The 19238-nt window shown below is 37.2% G+C and overlaps 3 protein-coding genes across 5 annotated transcripts; all 3 read left to right on the top strand.

Moving 5' to 3' along the window:
* The first annotated feature begins 942 nt into the window (after positions 1-942).
* Positions 943-6121, top strand: yipf1 (Yip1 domain family, member 1). 2 transcript variants are annotated; one of them, XM_007564232.2, is made up of 10 exons: positions 943-1050; positions 1282-1392; positions 1968-2125; positions 2221-2301; positions 2415-2502; positions 2641-2757; positions 2834-3000; positions 3602-3784; positions 5077-5184; positions 5409-6121. In XM_007564232.2, exons 2-9 carry the CDS (start codon positions 1359-1361, stop codon positions 5158-5160), a joined length of 912 nt encoding a protein of 303 aa, XP_007564294.1. In that variant the 5' UTR covers positions 943-1050; positions 1282-1358; the 3' UTR covers positions 5161-5184; positions 5409-6121. The 2 variants fall into 2 exon arrangements, with proteins under 2 accessions (XP_007564294.1, XP_016532931.1); XM_016677445.1 differs by lacking the exon at positions 943-1050 and adding an exon at positions 1084-1172.
* A 589-nt stretch (positions 6122-6710) lies between these two features.
* LOC103146354 (uncharacterized) lies at positions 6711-9502 on the top strand. Its single transcript, XM_007564231.2, has one exon. The coding sequence runs from the start codon at positions 7324-7326 to the stop codon at positions 8035-8037; it is 714 nt and encodes a 237-aa protein (XP_007564293.1). The 5' UTR covers positions 6711-7323; the 3' UTR covers positions 8038-9502.
* A 157-nt stretch (positions 9503-9659) lies between these two features.
* On the top strand, positions 9660-18737 carry ndc1 (NDC1 transmembrane nucleoporin). Of its 2 annotated transcripts, XM_007564229.2 has the most exons (18): positions 9660-9808; positions 10854-10974; positions 11071-11172; positions 11472-11646; positions 11734-11860; positions 12355-12463; positions 12640-12691; positions 12795-12927; positions 13287-13379; positions 13459-13540; positions 13657-13818; positions 13899-14159; positions 14301-14413; positions 15374-15424; positions 16693-16756; positions 16846-16946; positions 17771-17931; positions 18026-18737. In XM_007564229.2, exons 1-18 carry the CDS (start codon positions 9770-9772, stop codon positions 18087-18089), a joined length of 2010 nt encoding a protein of 669 aa, XP_007564291.1. In that variant the 5' UTR covers positions 9660-9769; the 3' UTR covers positions 18090-18737. The 2 variants fall into 2 exon arrangements, with proteins under 2 accessions (XP_007564291.1, XP_007564292.1); XM_007564230.2 differs by lacking the exon at positions 15374-15424 and having other exon boundaries at positions 9661-9808.
* The last annotated feature ends 501 nt before the right edge of the window (positions 18738-19238 follow it).

Raw genomic sequence — 19238 nt, 5'->3', positions numbered from 1 at the left:
TCTCAGCTAACTTTGTGTCCTTTAAATACTTTATAAGTTATTAATTATGCAATGTCATTGAAGTTTCTGTAACCATAGTTATTGCTGTGTTCCCTAACTAATTTACTGACTGTTTAATCCTTAAATTTACAATAGAGAGTTCAAATAACCGAGGCCAAATTATAGATCTTATTAGAGTTTTACTCCATGCTATATTAATCATCCCCAAATACCTTATAACTCCTTTGTTATGATCACATTTCCAACATTTCTGCTCAGCTGTCTACCCACAGCTTTTTTAAAGGGCCTTGGCCATGTCCCACAATCACCGGTGCAGGGGAAGAGTTTCACCCTGTCACATCAGCAGTAAAGGCAATAAACCAAAAATATTATAAATAGTAAAATCTTAAGAAAAATATTTAAAGATCACATGTCTATAATAAAAAACGGTTGAACTATAGTATTTAGTTGCAATATCGAAAACATATTAACTGAGATAAATGTTGGTTTGGTATTTTCAGAGGTAATAGTTGGTCAATTTTAACTGACAGATGAGAACATCTGATTTTCATTTGTTGTTTACTTTTTCTAAACGATAACCAACATTAGTACTAAGATGTAAATTAAATATATAATATATATGAATCAATTTGATGAACATTGTATAGTTTTATTCTGGAAATTACACTTCTAATAACATTTGTGTCGTTTTCCAAGGCTACTTTCCACCCACAATATGGCGGACTCTGTGACCTACACTACAACGTACCATTGTTTCATTCAAACTTCACAGTAAGAGTCAACTAATAGCAGTCCTTCTGTAGATCTGGATATATGCCAAAAACACACCTCAGTTTACATTACTCTTTTATAATTAAATATTTTACAGTTATGATAACTGTTATTTCACCATGTCCGCTAAATACATAGCCAAATTCATGTATCTAAACTCTTATTTTGAAAATATCTCACCACAGGAACGAGTCATGTTTACCTCGTTGGCATATCCTGCTTCGGGTTTCCCTAGCTAATAACGATGACATAATTTTTACGAATTTTTCGCAGAATTTGGTAAGCATGGGTTTAAGAAAATCGACACCTTTATACTGTATTTCACAGTTACAATAGTAATAGGAGTTTATTTATTTATTTTACTGATATATTGAAGTTTACCAGTCGAAGTTGGTTCCTAAGTAAGCTAGCTTCCTAAGTTATTGTGTATCTATAGTTTTAAAAATGCATTTAACCTGGAGTCAACAGATGTAAAACGTCAACAGTCATGTTCTTTTTTTTCATTCACAGCTTTTAGGATTAATTTGTTGCCTCTTTGCCAGCCTGCCAGCAGATTCTCAAAGAACAAACATTCTACTGAAAAGGGAATGGCGTCGAAAAATGATCCATTTCAATTTCAAGGTGAACGTTCTCCCTGAACTGTCTCTCAAAATTTAATGTCTTATAGATATAACACATTAGTAAGTAGGTGTCTATTTTTACATAGATTTGATAGCTAAATTCATAAGAATTTTTGTCAAAATAAATAAAGATTTAAAGAGCTACCCACGATTTTTCACATTTTGTGACGCAATCACAAACTAGTGTGTTTTTGTAGGGAGTGTGTGGCTGAGCAGCAAAAAATAGTGCTTAATTTTGAAGTGGAAGGATACGTGGTTCTAATATTTCTTTACAAAAATCACAAAAGTGTGGCCTGCATTGATATATTAATTCAATCTAACTTTACCTGAGTACAACCACACACCACGTTATTTTGTAGTATACATGTGTAATATTTAATTATAACTCAAAAACTACAGTACATCAATTTATCAGTCCATGGTGTCATTTTGTCCTGACATTTTGTATGTTAATGTGCGTATTGATTTTCATGAATGAATGATGAGCTGCAAAATGAGCAAGTTTTAGTAGGTACACACTTTCCTGAAAGAACAAACACATTGATCCAGATACTTAACATCTGTCCCATCTAACAGAATTTGATGAAGCTGGGACTCTTCTGGAATCTAACAGAGATGCAATCACCATTAGCATTGACGATGAGGATTTAAAATCCAAGAGGCAAAGAAGTGCAGTTGGTTTTGCTCAAGATGTTGGTGATGAAGAACCACTCATCAGTGAGGACAGAGAAGAGGTCAGACCATGACCCTGTTATTGGAAAGTTATTTGCTTCTTGAAATGTGTATAAATCAGATGTTTAGATAACTGTTTTTTTTTTTTTTATTCAAGCTTCTGTCTGGGAAAAATAAAAATGCTCCTTTCTGGACATTTGAATACTACCAGAAATTCTTTGACATTAAAACCCATCATGTAAGTCACTTTGTTTCGTCCCTGTCTCAGTTTATATCATCAGATTAATTACTTCAGAGCAAATGTATCTCAAACCTGGTTGAAATCTGACGTGTTTTTAACTCTTTCTTTAGGTAAGGGAGAGGATTCTTGGCTCACTGGTGCCGTGGCCTGGAAAAAACTTCATTCAAGTTCACCTTCGTAAAAACCCAGATCTTTATGGTTAGTTCTGACTTAGTTTGCACAGTTGTTGTCACCGATTATTTGTGGTGGTAGGCTGATTTATTTCCTTTTACTATTCATAACACATTGAAGTTGTAAATAATGATGCTTTAAATATAAGTATGTGTGTGTCTGTAGGACCATTCTGGATTTGTACCACCCTTGTGTTTGCCATTGCTATCAGTGGAAACCTATCTACTTTCTTGCGATACTTTGGCAACTCAAACTATAAATATACCGCAGAGTTTGGAAAAGGTGAGTTCAGTTCAATTGACGCTAAACATGCTTGATAAACGTCCAGCTTACCTCTTGCACCGTACGTGTTTTCCAGTGAGCATAGCTGCCACGGCCATCTTCAGCTATGCGTGGCTTGTGCCGCTTGGACTCTGGGGTTTGCTGCTGTGGAGGAGCAATAAAATCTTGAACTTGGTGTCATACTCGTTTATGGAGATTGTCTGTGTCTACGGATATTCGCTGGCAGTTTACATTCCAGCTGTGGTAAGTCCTATAAATATGTTAATTATGCTACTGACATTGTTCTGCAACAAATTGAGCCTTCTAATGCTTTAGTGAATCATATTATTTAAAAAAATTATTATCTATGTAATGCTTTGCATAAGTTTTCTCAAGCTTCATGTCACATTTCCACAAACAACCTCAAGAGATTGAGTTGATACATTTACACAAAGTTTTAAGAATTGTTTTTCTATTTTGAGCGACAGCTTCTTTCTTGGATTTTGATCTGTTTGCTGGCTTGGCCATTCTAACACATCAACATGCTCAAATCAGTTGAATGCAAATAAACCTTCCTGATGGTTTGAAAAGGTTTTTCTTATCTGATCAGCCCAAATCACTCCTTGCTTTTACGTAAACCGTTGCTTTGAAGCGGTGTGGATATTTTTGCAAGGCACTGTAGCTGCATAAGTTTTAAACAGAAAGCAGAAGACATGAGAAGGTTAGGGTTGAATATTTAGAAGCTGTATTTGTTAATAAACTTGTAGTAATTAAAAAATTAATACTTTTCACTGATGCCATGACAGCTTTTGAGGAAATATATTTCTGTATGTCATAACTCTGACACAAATTGTTTCAATAACAGGTCCTGTGGATTCCACACGTTGAGTGGCTGAGGTGGCTCTCCATCGTGGTGGCGCTCTGCCTGTCCAGCTCAGTACTGGTGATGACTTTCTGGCCTGCACTCAGAGACGACCACCCCAAAGTCATCATAGCGACCGTAGCAGGCATTGTGCTGCTGAATGGGCTGCTGGCTGTAGGCTGTAAGGTAATAATGCTGGCTTCCGATGCTGGATATGTGAGCAAACAAATATGATCTAACATTTATTATCTTGATCTGGCTCTCTGCCTTCACATCGTTTCTAATTTAGTTGATTCTTTATAACCAGTCCACGTTGGCGTAAGTAACAATGATTGCCTGAGTCTCAATTGTTCTCAGTGATCTCAGAGAACAATTGAGACGGCTTTGTTGTGTCAGTCACAACAAAGCCTTGTTATGACTGACACAACACGGCTTTGTTGTGTCAGTCACATACAAAGCCGTGCCATATTTGCGCAGCTCCTACCTGTGTGTTTCTGGGAAACAAATGTACCTGGTAGTGTCAGGTTGTTCTCCTCTTGTCAATGGAAACTTTGACCATGCTTGCTAACTGCTGGCACAATGGGCTGTTTGATGACTTCTTAATGTGAATACTGTCAGGTCTGCAGCCATATCCAATGTCTTGTAACATCTATGTAATTGCTCTACAAAGTACAGTAACCCTATGTCTGAAGAGGTAATAAGATAAATGGGTTGTAAGACTCTTGCATTCTTTTCTCTATTAGCTCATATTTTCCTCGCACCTAAATTACAGTCTGAGATTGATTGTGGTTTTAGCTAATGGATTCAGTTGTTTTTCTTGACATATTTTAGCATTGAGCTTTCAACAGTCAATTGCAGAGATCAGACTTTGTGAAGAAACCCAATCTGGATGCCTTCTTATAAGGTCTAGTATCTAACATTTTTGACCTACGAATCTAGAAAAAGTAGTAGCGAGAAATTTTCTCTTTTATTTTTCCAAGATGCATCTAAAACTTTTTTGTATCACTGTATTCATTGATGTGTTTGACACATTATTGATCACATTATTCTAAAGGTGATGCCTGCTACTGTGCTATGTAAGAATTACTTGTGAGGTTCCTCAAGACTTAATTTTCTGGTCAGTTTTATTCTCCGTGCTGCCAGGACCCAAGCTGAACAAGAATAGGAAATTTAGTTTTTCTCTGAAAACTTGAGATGTCTAGAAACTGTTGACTCATGTGAAAAAGGATTGAAAACCTTATTGTTCAGTGCATATTTCCCATTGAAGAATACCTCATCAGTTTGTTTTTAACATTTCTTACTTTTTTGGTTTATATTATAATTTTGACGTTTTTTTCTTTTTAAATTATTCTTTAATGTTCCTTATTTCAATTTTTCTTGTTTTTAATGTCTAATTGCTTCACTCCTTTCCTTTGTTTTCACATACAGGTCTGTAAGTTATTTTGTGTATGATAAACTTGCCTTGCCTTTGCCTACAGATGTACTTCTTCAGCGAAGCGAAGCTCGGACCAGGACATGTCAGTCCCCCTGCAGCAATTATCACCAATGGAACATCGTCATGAAGGACCTGCATTCACCGGGTGAAGGTAAACAACAGAGCTAAACAGGCTTATTTCTTAAGTATGTTTACTTTAACATTGATGTCACAATTGCTTTTTTTTGTTATCAACTGCAGGCCTATATTAATAGCACCTATTTTTTATTTGGGTAAAGGATCAAGTGTCTCTTTTTGATCTACTTGAGTCAAAAACCAGACCACAAACTTTTGTCTTCCCTAAGGTGTGCATTATTCTGTATTTTTAAATTACAGGTTCTCCAGTTGCATTATTAGAGAGACTCAAGTTCCTGCGTTGATGAAGTCATGGGTGGACTGGATTTCACTGGCCCTTCCGGATTAAGGCCTTAAAGGCCAACTTGTAACTGTGGTGCAGCGGCATGACCTCTGAAAATGAAAACTGTTCTCCAGTATGTTACTTCTAATGGGATGGCTTCTAAACTTACTTAAGTTAATTGGGGTGTAGTATTACACAGCACACACAATGTTATTGTGGTGGTGATGTTATTTCCACTTTACAGCACTAATGTTAAAATGTAAAAAAAAAAAAAAAGTGGTTGGTGATTACAGGATCAGTGGTATTTCATTGATCTATTTCTTTATATCATTTTTATAGTTGTTTCATACATACCCTCTGAAGGTAAAGGTGTTGTATTTTCTTAATATCAAGTGCCCTTAACTATTGCCAAAGCCTGGCAAGATGTCAAAGTAATGTCTGTAAATATTCTATAAATAATTTGTTGTCATTATGGCAAATTATAGTAAAATCTATTAAAATCCATGTTAATTTGTGTGTTCAAAGTTAATGTAGAGGCAAAAACTGCATACAGGGCAATTCTAGGGGAAAACCTGATGGCGGTTACTGAAAACTTAAGAATTAGATCCACCTTCCAGTCGGGCAACAATGATAAACATACAGCCAGCGATACGATTAAAATGATTGAAGCGTATTAAAAATCTTGACTAATTCAAATGGCCTTATGGAAATTGCTGTCTACATTCACTGAACATTCGATTTGACAGATGTTGGATTGCCTGGCAATAGTGGTAGAAGTTTGCCATGAAACTCCTACCACTGCCTTTGTCATTGTGTCCTTGGGCTAAACACTTTATCAACCTTGTCTGTTGGTGGCGGTCAGAAGGGCCGATGGCACGATATAGCAGCCTCGCTTCTATCAGACTTCCCCAGGGAGGCAGTGGCTACAATACAGTTGCTTACCATCATCAGTGTGTGGTGTGTGAATGGGAATGACTTGATCTCATGTAAAGTGTCATGTAAAGCCAATGTCATTTCATTTTACCTTTCTACTTCAGAAGATGCTCTACTTTGTATGGATACTTAAAATCTATTGAGGGTTATGTGTAATGTGACAAAATGTATAAAGGTTCAAAGTTATTTTTCAAGGCACTGAAGAAGAACTGAAGAGTCGCATTAAAATGTCAACATTTGCAATTACTTGAACTTTTTGCCCTTTTGGTGCACTTTAAGGTTTTTAGACTTGAGAACCTAAAGTCACCCCAGCTGTCATCGGGTAGCAACGTGACCCTTCTGCCAGTGTTGGAAGTTGCCTGTCCACTTCCACAGTTGGACATTTTAAATATTTAAAGGTGAAATTGTAACCAATAGGTATAGATTCAACATTTACAAGAACGTGTCTGACTTTAAAAGCCAACGCTGGGCTTTAGTCGCCATCCAGCATCGGACTCATCCATCTTAGCTGTTGCATGGAGGGCTAAACCGATAAAATCTAGTGTGACAGTTTGAATGACCTGCGGTGGAAAATCTTGAGCCCTGCAATGGACCACATTCAGGCACACAGCATAGTTCTGTTACAGGGAAGAGATTGTCATTAAGACTTGGCCCATTGTTTGCACTGATTAACAAGGGCCGACGTTTTTAGATTAATTAACAAAATAGGAAAAAAATTGGGTCACTTGACACGGTGTCAAAGGGATGGTGGCGCCATAATTAATGGTCATTCTAGCCTCAGCTTTGAGTTACACTGGAGCCTACTTGTCTAACTGATAACCCTCTTAGACGAATGTCACCTACCTGAGTCGCAGACATGCTTGCGGATTCATTAACACCCCACTAAAGGACTCCGTTTTTCCCTAAAGATATGTAGTAAGAATTTTTCCTCCGTTCTTGATTTGGAAACCTCTCCGCAGGATGGCTTCTGCAAGTGGTCGAGCTGAAAAAGCCTCAAAATTTGAGATGCTGAAACTTTTGGAGAACTGCCGGAAGGAAAGAGATGATGCTTTACAACGGGAAAGTGCTCTCAGGGAAAAACTCAGGCAGAATGAGACGAGGTTGCGTTCAACTGAGGGCCTGAAACAAAAACTGAAGATCTTGACTGTGGACAACAAAGAGCTTAGAAAGCAAGTGAAGGCTCTTCGGACTGATATCGGACTGGAGAGAAGCCCCAACTTTGCGGGGAAGACCACCAAAGACATAGTCAATGATTTTGAAGAAAAGGAGCGCGAGTGCAACTCTTTAATAGACAAGACCGGGAAGCTTAGAGTGACCATTGATGACCTGACAGCAGAGCTGTCCAATGTGACCACCTCCAAGATGCTCTTAGAGGACCAAGTGCAGTCATTACAGCAAAATCTCAAGGATATGACAAATAATCAGCGGCGTCTGCTGAAGCTGTGGGACGACAAGAAGACCCAGAGGGAGCAGCTCGCTCTTCCTGCAATTGTTCAGAAATCCTTCACCCACAAAGAAGTTCAAACTGACATGTCCATAAGCTCATACCAGAAGCTCCCACCTAATGCTTTTGAGACCAAACAGATTAGACAGGATGGAGACAAGGACAATTTATCTTCCTTTGGTAATGTCTTTCATTATAGCAGAAAGAGTTCTGTGCACAATGAAACCTAAGGACTTCAGTTCTGGCGGTTCATGCAAGGATGGTAACAGTGACACTAAAGTGAATGATTCAAAGAATTTCTGAATTACTATGCTTGATACATATCTGTAACCAAGAGGCAAATCCTATAATATGACATGTCAGTTGAAACTGAACTGGTTCAAAGAACAAATTTGTATTGTGAACAATGACTTAGGCTTTTTTATATAAGTTGTTGCTGTGTTGTCTTTTCTTTCTTTTTATAAAAGAAATATATTGACTTTTTGTGTAAATAATAGAATATTTTTAGTACACCGTACAATGAAATTCCATAATGGTAGATATAATAATACCTGTTGAGAAGCCAGTGGACACATTGGGACTGTGTCCACTGGCAGAGGCCATCTGAGAGAGAGAGAGAGATAGATAGATAGATAGATAGATAGATAGATAGATAGATAGATAGATATAGAGAGATGCCAATTTATTAGGCTGCAAGAATGTATAAGCTTTAAATTGATTAATTTTGAATATTGATGGCATTAAAAACATTTATGATGTTGAACATATTCTAATTTAATACATGCACATTTCATTGACATAGAAAATCATCTAAAAGTGTATTTATTTCAGTAACATGTTATTCAGACCATGTGGCTGTTTATTTTAGCTAACTGATGTCTGGGCTTGCAGCTATTGAAATGTGTGATGTGATAACCGGAACAGCTGAGGAACTGTTCAGCCTGTTTTTTTCATTAGTCCAGGTAAGGTGATTCTGACAATGTCTCTGTTTCACTAACAGCTTAACACAAGGAATGATATAGTTGTAGCCCATTTGGATGCCTTTTTCAGGCAATAACTCAAGCTGCACCACACATTATGAATTCAGCTGTCTCTCTATGAATTTTCCCAAATGGTCTTTAAACCAATGTGTGCTATCCCTATTGCTTGCACACCTTTCTCTACCATATTTTTTTCTTCCACTTAATTTCTAACATACTCTGTGAAGAACCAACATCTTTATTAATGGTTTTCGGTGGCCTTCCCTTCTTGTGGAGTGTGTCATTTTTACCATGTTTGTGCAGGTAATTACATGGCAGTAAAAAGCATTTCTGTATTAAAATATTTTTATTGGTCTTATTTGTTGTCCTAATTTTCAGGATATTTTATGAGCTGTAAACCATGATCATAAAAATTACCATAAATAAACAGCGTATTGAATCTATATTAAAAATCAATTTCACTTTTTGAAAAGAATTACTGAAATAAATGACAATTTCAATTGAATGTTATATACTGTTGTACTTTATCAAGCTGGTATTGCCGAAGCTTGAAATTGCACCGAGGACGATTAGAGACATTTTTTTGCGGAGCTTTCCAAACGATTCTGATCCCAGAAAGTTGTAGGAATTCCCATTGAGCCATTATTTTCGTGTTGATTTGTCTTGATGCCTTGAGTTGAGTTTTATTAGTGTTATTTTACTGCGTTTTCTGTGGACTAAAACTAAAACCATTTTAACAATTATGTATGTGTCTCATTACGTGTTACCAACTCTGTACTGCATTTATGTAGAAAAAATATATTTAAAATGAAACATTTAACAGGCAGTAGAACGGGCAACTTTTAATCGGGGTCCTTCAGATGTGTCTTGAATGCATGTGGCGCGATGTAGACGATGTGGATACCGTAGGCTAAAATAATTTGACAGCCCGAGAGCTGAAGACAACTTTTTCGCAGAGTGGAGTAATTTTCAAACAAGCATCATGTTTCCTTCAGAAACAAGCTGCTGGTTTATCCGCAAGGTGAGTTCTTTTTAATAACAGTTCACTTATAGAACTACAAAACTGGATCGCTAAGCTAAGAGGCTAACCTCTACCCCATTTGTTTATGCTAGCTTCCTGGAGTTCAGTTTTATAACTTACTGTTTTTAATTTCATTTTGAGTTAGCTTAATTTATGTAAAGCAGATAAATAAAAAGCAGGAGAAATACGTTATGAATTTAAAAGATCCAAGAGTTGGGAAACAAAAAGTTTGTGAATGTAATATTAGCAATGACATATTGTACGAATATTTTCATTAGCAAAGACTTGTATGTTTAATAGTGCCGTTCTCGGTTTGGTAAAAATATCGAAAAAATCTCAGCCACTAAATAAAACTATCTAATTTGGCGAGTTGGAGCTTTTCCAGATAGTTTTCAGAAGGTAGAAGAAAAACCGGCGTGCTGTGTAGGTTGTAAGTTTTTGATTATGCTTATCTGTACAATATACAATCAACGGGTTTCCTCTAAATGTAGACTTTAAACAACACCTTTGAAGTAAACAGAGCATTTGAAAACAAATTGAAAAGTTGGGTAAATTTGTCACAAAATGCGCTCTTGCATTGCAGTTTTTCTCATTCAGAAATGGGTGGTAGGTTGATTTATAATAATAATAATAATAATAATTAAAAAATAGAAATCATTGATTCTCAGTGTGGAAATTCGGGTTGACCAGAAGCAAGGTGACAAGTCGAAACATTCAGATTTACTCAAAAATAAAAATATTAGGAACAGAACTAAGAGTAACATAATATAAAGTGAGGGTAAATTTACAGCATAAGAAAAAAAACTGTGGAGTTCTTGAAAATGGCATAAAAATAGACAAAATGTATGTGCATCTTTGTACATAAAAAACAATAGAATATTTACAAAAAGTGAAACAAACCTAGCAGCAGGGATGTTATTTAGAGAATAAATATGGCAAGCTAGTATTTACTTTACTTACAAATGCTTGAGGAAATGATCAGTTGGGTTTTGTAGCGTAAATGTTTTTCTTTTGTTGGTGTAATACTGCTGCCTTCTCTGTTCAGGTTATTTGGTGGAGAGCTGCTGCCAGCATTGCCTGGTCTGTCCTGTTGTTGCCGCCCACCACAGCAGTTTTTGTGTTTCTCAGCAAGTTTAGTTTTCTGCACCCCATTCAGACTATTTCAGGTCAGTCGCCATGTTGGTTGTGCTCTTTGACCTGTTTATCTGACCCAGTTGAAAGTGTGCTTTAAACAATAACAACAACTTTTCTTTTGATACCAGAATGCCTGTCTCTGCTGATGAGTTCCTGTTTGATTTTCTCCTTCATCCTGCTTGGTGGAGTGGTTACCATGGTTGGGTTCTTGAATTTAGAGTACTATACAGGTGAGTGGCAGAGAGCAGTAAGATATTTTTGGTATTTGGGACGGAGGCTTCTTGAAACTTGGTTTTAAGAGAAAATAAAGAACTTCTTTGCATTTTAAATGGCATTTTTATCTTTGCTTACTGCCTGCTTTGAGCAAAAATACACAGTAAAAACATTTTTTTTTTACCATTTCTATCATTTTTTCTGTTTCTGGATCATTACTGGGATGTTAAAATAATTATCAGTTCATTATTTTCAGTTTTTTGCCAGCGGATTCTGTCCAGTTGTTCACATATCATGTATTTCTCTGCATCTTTAGTTATCCCAACTATTGCCTGCTCTAAAATCGCTTTGCTGGGTCAGCTGCTTCACCCTCGCCAGGTTATCAACTCCTTTGCCCACTGCCTGATGGGAGTGATTGTAGGTTGGTGTTGTGCAGTCACTGCTGGTAGCAGATATGAGACACTCGGGTGCCCGTGTAAAAGTAGCGATGGGTAAGTCGATGCCAGGCCAAATTCCGTTTTAGTTTTCAGTACTTTTATCTAACTTTAATTGCTTCGGTGTCTTCTCATCCTCTGCAGAGTTCCTCAGATGGGGCTCAATGAGTACCACCTGGTCTTTTTGCTGGCGGGAGCATTTGTCGGCTTCTCTCACAGCCTCCTGGGAGTTATCCATAACATAAATTATGTCTCCTTCACTGCTGTTCAGGTAGGAGACAAGAGGGCTGCTTAACCATGCTGTTCAGTTTTCATACAATCATCATTAACATGACTGATCTTATTTATTTCCATTAATAATTTATTTGAAGCTTTTTGCTAAAAGCAAAGAATGATGGAGTAATAAACAACTGAGTTATTTTTTTCTTTTTTTTATGTCGTGGATTGTTTCCAACTCCAACAGATTACTGGAGGTGAAGACATTTTTCTTCTTGGCAGAAGAGGCAGAACTCTTTTTAGCAAAAGAGAAGCTCCATATTTAATTTAGATTTATGCACAAAGTTCTTGTTTACAAAACTTGTTTAGCTTGTTTGTTGCTAAATGCTTTATATGCATTCACAGGAAGGAAATGGGAAAGATTTAAGATTATGCTGGGCGTAAACATCTTACCTGACTGATGGCCTTAACTCAAATAGCCAGCATTAATCCCGAGCTAAACTGATTTCTACTTCTATACTAACAGTCCACCGGTTACTGTTTCCTCAGCAATACAAATATCTCCACTTCAAAGGGTCCCTGCCCTTAGTGCTGAAGTGCAGCGCCATTCAAGCATTTTACTCTATCAGGAACTTCACTGTTGCTTATTTCTTTCTGGGTGAGTGACTTGTTTGCTAAAGAATTTTTAAAAAGTCATCTTAACCATAGAGTTTAGCTTAGTACTGTTATTCATTGCACCTCATTGCAATTGTTATCAGTTTTGGGTTATTTTTCTTTTGTTTGTTTTGTTTTGTTTTTTTTCCTGCACATTTTGATATAAAATGTTTTATTCAGGTTATATCCCAAAAACATGGATCTGCAAAACTCTGAATCTTCATTTGGACAGGTTTGTGTTTTATACATGAGTTCCATAAATGTTTTGGGCCTTCAGAGCATTGTGAGGAGTTGGATAGGCATCGTTGTGTTTGAATCTCCTCTTCCTCCTCTAGCTCTGTCCATCGTCTGGACAGCATAACTGGATTTGTGGACCTGTCCCTCCTCTACCACCTCTGGATCAGCGCCACCTTCCTCCTCTTCACCTGGTACACCACATTGCTGCTCTTTAGGATCTTTGTCACAGAGGTATGTGAACTGATTGAAATGCTTTTTTCCAAGTCAGACCCAGTAGAAGTGACTTTATATTTATTTGCAATGGTTTGTTCTGAATATTACATGGTACTATGTGATACAGTTTTACTTTTTAGTAGACTCAGCTTTGACCCAGTTGTCTTGGCTCGCTGCCTTCCTGCAAAATACAAATGCACGCCATACATTTCAGTTATTTGTAAAAATTAATAAATAAAGCTCAGTAAATCAGAGGAAAGTTTGTGTTGTAAAATGTCAATGTTGAATAATTCAAGTGGTATCAATATTTTGCAAGCCACTGGCAGTCATGTGAAAACATTGTGGATAATGTGTATATATTTGTGTATCTTTTGCAGGTGTACAGTTTTCCTGTGCAACCAACTTTTACTGAAGATTCCCGCCAGTGTCTTCCCAGAGTTCTCACTGACCAACAACCAATGATCTTGAAGGTATAAATATCAACTCGCAGGTTGTTGCGCAGTCATATTTTTGTTGTTTGTTTTCTGACTCTCTTCTTCTAAATGTCAGTTCCTAGCCCTGCAGGACTTGGCTCTGCTGTCCAAACATTCTCCATCCAGGCGCAGTGAAGTCTTCAGTCTCAGCCAGCCAGGTCTGCCACGTTTTCCACATGCAGCATAATTCTTTGTGATATTTCGTTCGTTTATTCAAGTACATATTGATATCCAGTTTGGCTTTCAGCAGTAGTTTTTTTTCCGTCTTTTCTAGGCGGGCATCCTCATAACTGGAACGCTGTCAGTAGAGAGTGTCTGGCTCTGCTGGCCGATCTGACGCAGAGACTTGTGGCTTATCATGAAACCGTAGCAACCAACGGGAGGGCCAAATCTCTGTCCAGTGGCAGTGAAAGGAAGACTTCATCTGACACATCATGTAAGTTGCTTACAATCGTTTGATAAAGGCGAAGCCTTTCAGATCACTAAAGTTTGATCATTTTTTTCTTTACCTTAAAGTTTCCTCTGGTACAGAAGACCTGATGAGTCCAAGACCAACTTTCCTAACCAAGACTCCCACTTCGGTTTTCGCCCGCTCTTTTGCCGGAGGTCCACACAGCCCTCTGACGGCACCGTTCACGCCCGACCTGGACAGCCCCTTTTCCTCCCCCACCTTGCGGCGGCTCACCGGTCCGGTGGATCAGTGCTCGCCTTGGCACGGCTCAGTGCAGAGCCCGCACATCATGAGGCGGGCGCCCAAACTCTGGTCCACCTCCGCAGGTTAGAGGAGGGTTAAACAAAGGCCACACTCTACCTTTTAAATCTCTTAATGTTTAGCAGCAAGGCCATTACTTATTTACTTCTGATGTTTGCCTATTTTGAACTGTATGGTGGTAAGTAATGAGAATATTGTTCTTCCAGAGTCACAGGTCAGCAGCAGCCCACCACGCTCTCCAGCCTCGGTTCCCAGCCCCAAACAGGAACCCACCAAACCAAGTTTCCTGGCCCAGTTCCTTCAAAACAGAAAAGAACAGGTACTGAAATATCACAGTTATAATTTTGTTACAGTGCCTTTCAAAAATATTCACCTCATAATTTGATATTTTGTTGTTTAAAACCACACATTTCATTTATTTTATCATATTTTATTTTTATGTGTTAGACCAACACCAAGTATTACATGAATTAAAGGAGAAAAGTGCTTCCAATTTCACATCAACTATAACCAGTTAAAACCACCAAAAATGAACATAAGCAACACTTAATCAGACAATACATAATTATTAACTTCAGTAACTTGATTAACAATTAATATTCCTAAATAAAAAAAAAATGTTTGCTGAAAATTAACTTCATTTTAAATATGTTGTTTTTGCTTAAAATATTCTTGAAATATCTTTTAGAGAATATAAAAGAACAACTTAGATTTGGATTAAACGTCACTAAATCACATTGTTGCATTGAACTGAGTCTTTTTGCTCTTTCATTAAAGTGAGAAATGTTCTGTGTTGTATTTCTAGCAGGGTGGTTATTGGGATAAATCACTATTTTTATTATAACCTTTTTTATAGTGCCTTTTACATAAGATCCCATTTGAAACACGTTGAAGTTTTAAACAATCAAAGGTTGTGAATACTTGAACAAGGCATTGTATGAGTCTGTCCAGCTCTGCACTTCAAATTTAAGGCTTTCTTCACTCAAATTCTCTACAGAGATCATAACTATAAAATAATTTCATGAGCTTTTTCTGAATTTGTTTTTTTTTTTTTTTCTTTTTTAATTCAAGGCTTTCTGAATTAGTAAAAGTGTTGAAACCAAATATACAAACACCACCTTATCACTAACGGGGTTTGAAAATCACGTTTGTTTTTTTATTTTCACTGGAAATATGCCTTCACCTTAAAAAAAAAGGTCTTAGTTGAGTGTGATCACTTGATTTAAGCTCTTTTTCTGTTTGAAATCAAAACATTTCTGCACTTAATTGTTTCTCCCAGGTTAAAAATTTCATGGCAAAGCGGGTGCTGATAATGTATTTGTTTAACAAGGTAAGGACGTGTGAAGCATGTGCATGAACACCGAGGGGCGGCTGCATGCTCTTATCTGACATCACAGATCTTCATTTGTCTAACAAATCACTAATCTACCTTCTGGTTCTGGGCCTAATCTTGCCGGCATTACTAATGTAGCTCTTTTCCATCTAGCTGTTACACTGAGCCTGGCTAATTACCTTGAAAGCTTGGATTAAGGAGTCATGTAACGCGTGCTTTGAAACTCTTGCTTGATGATGAAGCCTGTGTTATTTGTGCTTATCAATTATTGACAAAACTTTGCTTTTCTAATCACGCCGGGACTTTTGTAGCGCCAGATATCTGTCAGCGTCGCACAATTGGTGGTACTTTGTCTCCTGAGATTTATGCTTCTTCCTCTAATTACTGCAACATGTAATGTGGCCCATAGACATGTGTCCAACTAACAACTCTTGAATTTACAGCTGCGATCATTTAAAAGAAACCCGACCAAGACGGCTTATGCACTTAGATTCTCTAGAGACTTTTACGCTGCTAATGTACAATGTTCATAAAATATTTGAATGATTTAAAATATGCAGTTGGTCATATTTTGAACCAAAGAACCCAAAATTATGCTTGGAAGAATCGAATATATTTCCATACAGGTACATCTTCATAAATTAGAATTTCATCAAAAAGCATATTTTATTTAACATTTACCTTTTAAAAGAGTAGTATTTTGTATTTGGGAGTGTTTATTTTAAAAACTAAAGTTAATTTTTTCTCTGAAAATTATAATGCATTAAACAGAAATGATTGGGGTTTTTCTGCTTTGTAATGCTACGTTGTGGACTACAGTGTTGAAAGGATGATGTAGAAGTTAGCTACAATGTTATTTCTTGGAAAATGTCATTTGAGAGAGTTTTTTTTTTTTTTTTTTTTTACTGGTAAGTACTGATGAATACTTGGGTTTAAAGACTTTACGCAGTTATTGAAAAACTTTACAGTTTCCAAACCATAATGTTTTAAAACTGTGCTACCTGCCCATGCTTCATCCATGCAGGTGTTTGAAACTCAGCCGTTTAATGACAGAAACGACACGGCACAATGTAAGACTTAAAACAATTCGCGTTTTAGTGATGATCTAATTTATTGGGATGCACCTGTAGTCTTCAGAGAATCTTCAGAATCATAATCGAAAACTTGAATTGCCATCACAGCTGATCTGTGAAGCCGTATGGTTTCTCATTAGTCGGTGTTGCATCTCAAAGACAACTCTCACTGACTGACGTTTTGTCCTGCAGCTTCCGGAAGCCTCTAGTCAGGCCCTCTTCGCCGACAGCCAGGCTCACATCTGGGCGTTAGAAGGTAGGACGACATGTCTGTGTTTCCGTCTGGATCAGATGGAACTCGTTAGTCCAGCTTGTTCATCGTTTTCTCCTGCATCTGCCCTGCAGCGCTGTCATACCTGGTTCAGGCCTCCTTCACAGAGGACCAGTTTGGGGTTGTTCAGACTACATTACCCAGCATTCTCAGCTCCATGCTCCACTTACAAGAGGTAAGTTGACATGGTTTAATGTGGCTCTTTACAAGGTAAATTCACTGAATGGTGCAGTTATGGTTTTCTTAGTTGCATCCCTTATATTTGGTTCATTGGAAGTGTGTATTCAGCTTAATGATGTGTTGGACTCAGATTAATTATTTATGTTGATTCATTTCTGATTTTTTATGTAAAAATCGATCCCACATGAGATAACAGCTTTCAATAATTAAAATGTTTAAGATTAGCAAGAAGTAACTCAGTACATGATTTTTGTACCATAAATGTAAATATTCATGAACGTTAGTATCGTAGAGCAAGTTTATAAACTCTCTATGATCAAAATCTCTAATCTGACAGCAAATGTTTTTAATTATAACATGTGGTTCACATGAATGACCTACATGTGATGAGCCCTAATTTGCATTATTTGTAAAATGTTGGCGGTGGCGCCACTAATTCCTTCCCAAATGCTTCCCGCGCCGCACGTCAGAAGCCATCTGGTGTGGAGAAACGACGACTTTCGTACAAAACTGAAAGTCAGCCATATGAACGCTCAGTTTTAGTTTTACAGGAGACCGTGTGTCTCTTCCTGTAGTTAAAGTCCAGCTATGTGATTGTCTCAGTGTGATCCAGTATTTTTTCTGTTCCAATTCATGCAATGCTGGTTGTGCCTTTGCATTAATGTGGCTATTCATATTACTTTGAGTATATATTTTAAGCTAACTTTCTTGACTATATCACTATTTCAATGAAAAGTTAACAGCTTCTTCCATAGCAGCCAGATTGCAGCTTCACATGTTTGACAGACTAACGTTTGTTGTTGCCTTTTTCACTTCTAGGCTGTGGATCGACACTTTAAGCTGCCTCATGCTTCCAGTAAGCCGGTCAGGTCCGCCAACAGCATGGAGGACTTTACCTACAAAACACTGCGCTTTGCTCTCAGAGCCACGCTCAAGACTGCCATTTACAGGATAACCACCACCTTCGGAAGTCATTTAAAGTAAGCTGTGCTTGATTTTTTTTTTAAAATACAGTAATGGATGGATTTACCCTTCTGCATACTATGATTAAATCATTTTTTTTCTGAATTTCAGCGCTGTCCAGATGTCTGCAGAGCACCGAAAAAGACTGCAGCAGTTTCTGGAGTTCAAAGAATAAGACTGCTCTGGTTTCTGCTGGTCATGTTTGATGTTGTGCAGATTTTTGCTTGTTTGAACACAGACTTAAAAAGTGAAAGCCTGATGGTGCCTCCTGGAGTATTTTCTCAGCAAAGTTACAGAATGTTTTGGACGTTTGATCCCAACTCCTACATGCAGGAGAAGCAAACAAGCTTCAAACTGTAAACGATGGACTACAAAAACCTTTGTACACTCAGGTCTTTCAACAAAAGGATTGCTGGTGAAGAAAAAAAAAAGATTGGTTTTTATATTCAACAGCCTGTCTTTGCCAAAGTTCTGTGTTCATCTCTCAGTAATCCAGTTTCTTTTTGGTGCAAGAGAAACTGCCATGATTAACAGAACCAGTTTTGAAGTTAAATGTCTAGTTGTTTAAAACCTGTTTAGTTCTGATTTTGGAGTTTCCTTCCAGTTTTTTTTTTTTTACATCTTCTCAGTTAACAGATGAGATCTCTGGGTTTAAACATGTTTAATGTGTGTGTGTGTGTGTGTGTATCAGGATTTTTGCTTGATGAGGATGTCCTGTCGGATGAGTCACATATTTGATGCCGCTCTTTGAGTAAATGTTTGCCACTCCTATTATGAGTTTGATTTTCCACTCAGACTTGAATAAAAAAATGAAAAACTAAGATTTATGATATTTTGAATTCTTATAATGAAAACCTACAGACCTTATTCCCCTGGGATCTAAGATTCTAGGGTGAAACCTAGAATCTTTCAGTCAAGAACTTTAACATTGCTAAAATCTTTTCTCTCAATTACTGGCATCTTCATATGTCTATAAAGCCTTCAGATAAAAATCCCATGTAAATATTTACTCCAATTTCACAAAAATCTGTAATTGGTGTCATAACTTTTGTCATCCGTAATTTGTACCATCTATAGAATACAAATATTTGGTTTTCTCAGCCACACTTCAAAATGGGAAATACAGGAGAATATGCCTTTCAAGTTAAATCTTTTAAGAAATGGTAAGAAAAAAAAGGTGACCAAAAAAAAAAAAATCACTGGTGGAAAAACTTGAAATTTCTAACATGAAATGAATCTGAATTTATTTTAAGGTATATATTTATCAAGATAGATCTGTACCAGTACTGACCATTTTTGTTCTAGGACCAAAGCAATGACAGAC

This window comes from Poecilia formosa, unplaced genomic scaffold, assembly GCF_000485575.1.
Source record: "Poecilia formosa unplaced genomic scaffold, Poecilia_formosa-5.1.2 Scaffold156, whole genome shotgun sequence".
NCBI classification, from domain to species: domain Eukaryota; kingdom Metazoa; phylum Chordata; class Actinopteri; order Cyprinodontiformes; family Poeciliidae; genus Poecilia; species Poecilia formosa.
The sequence above is the reverse complement of the archived record's forward strand: the minus strand, read 5'-3'. Positions and strand labels throughout refer to the sequence as shown.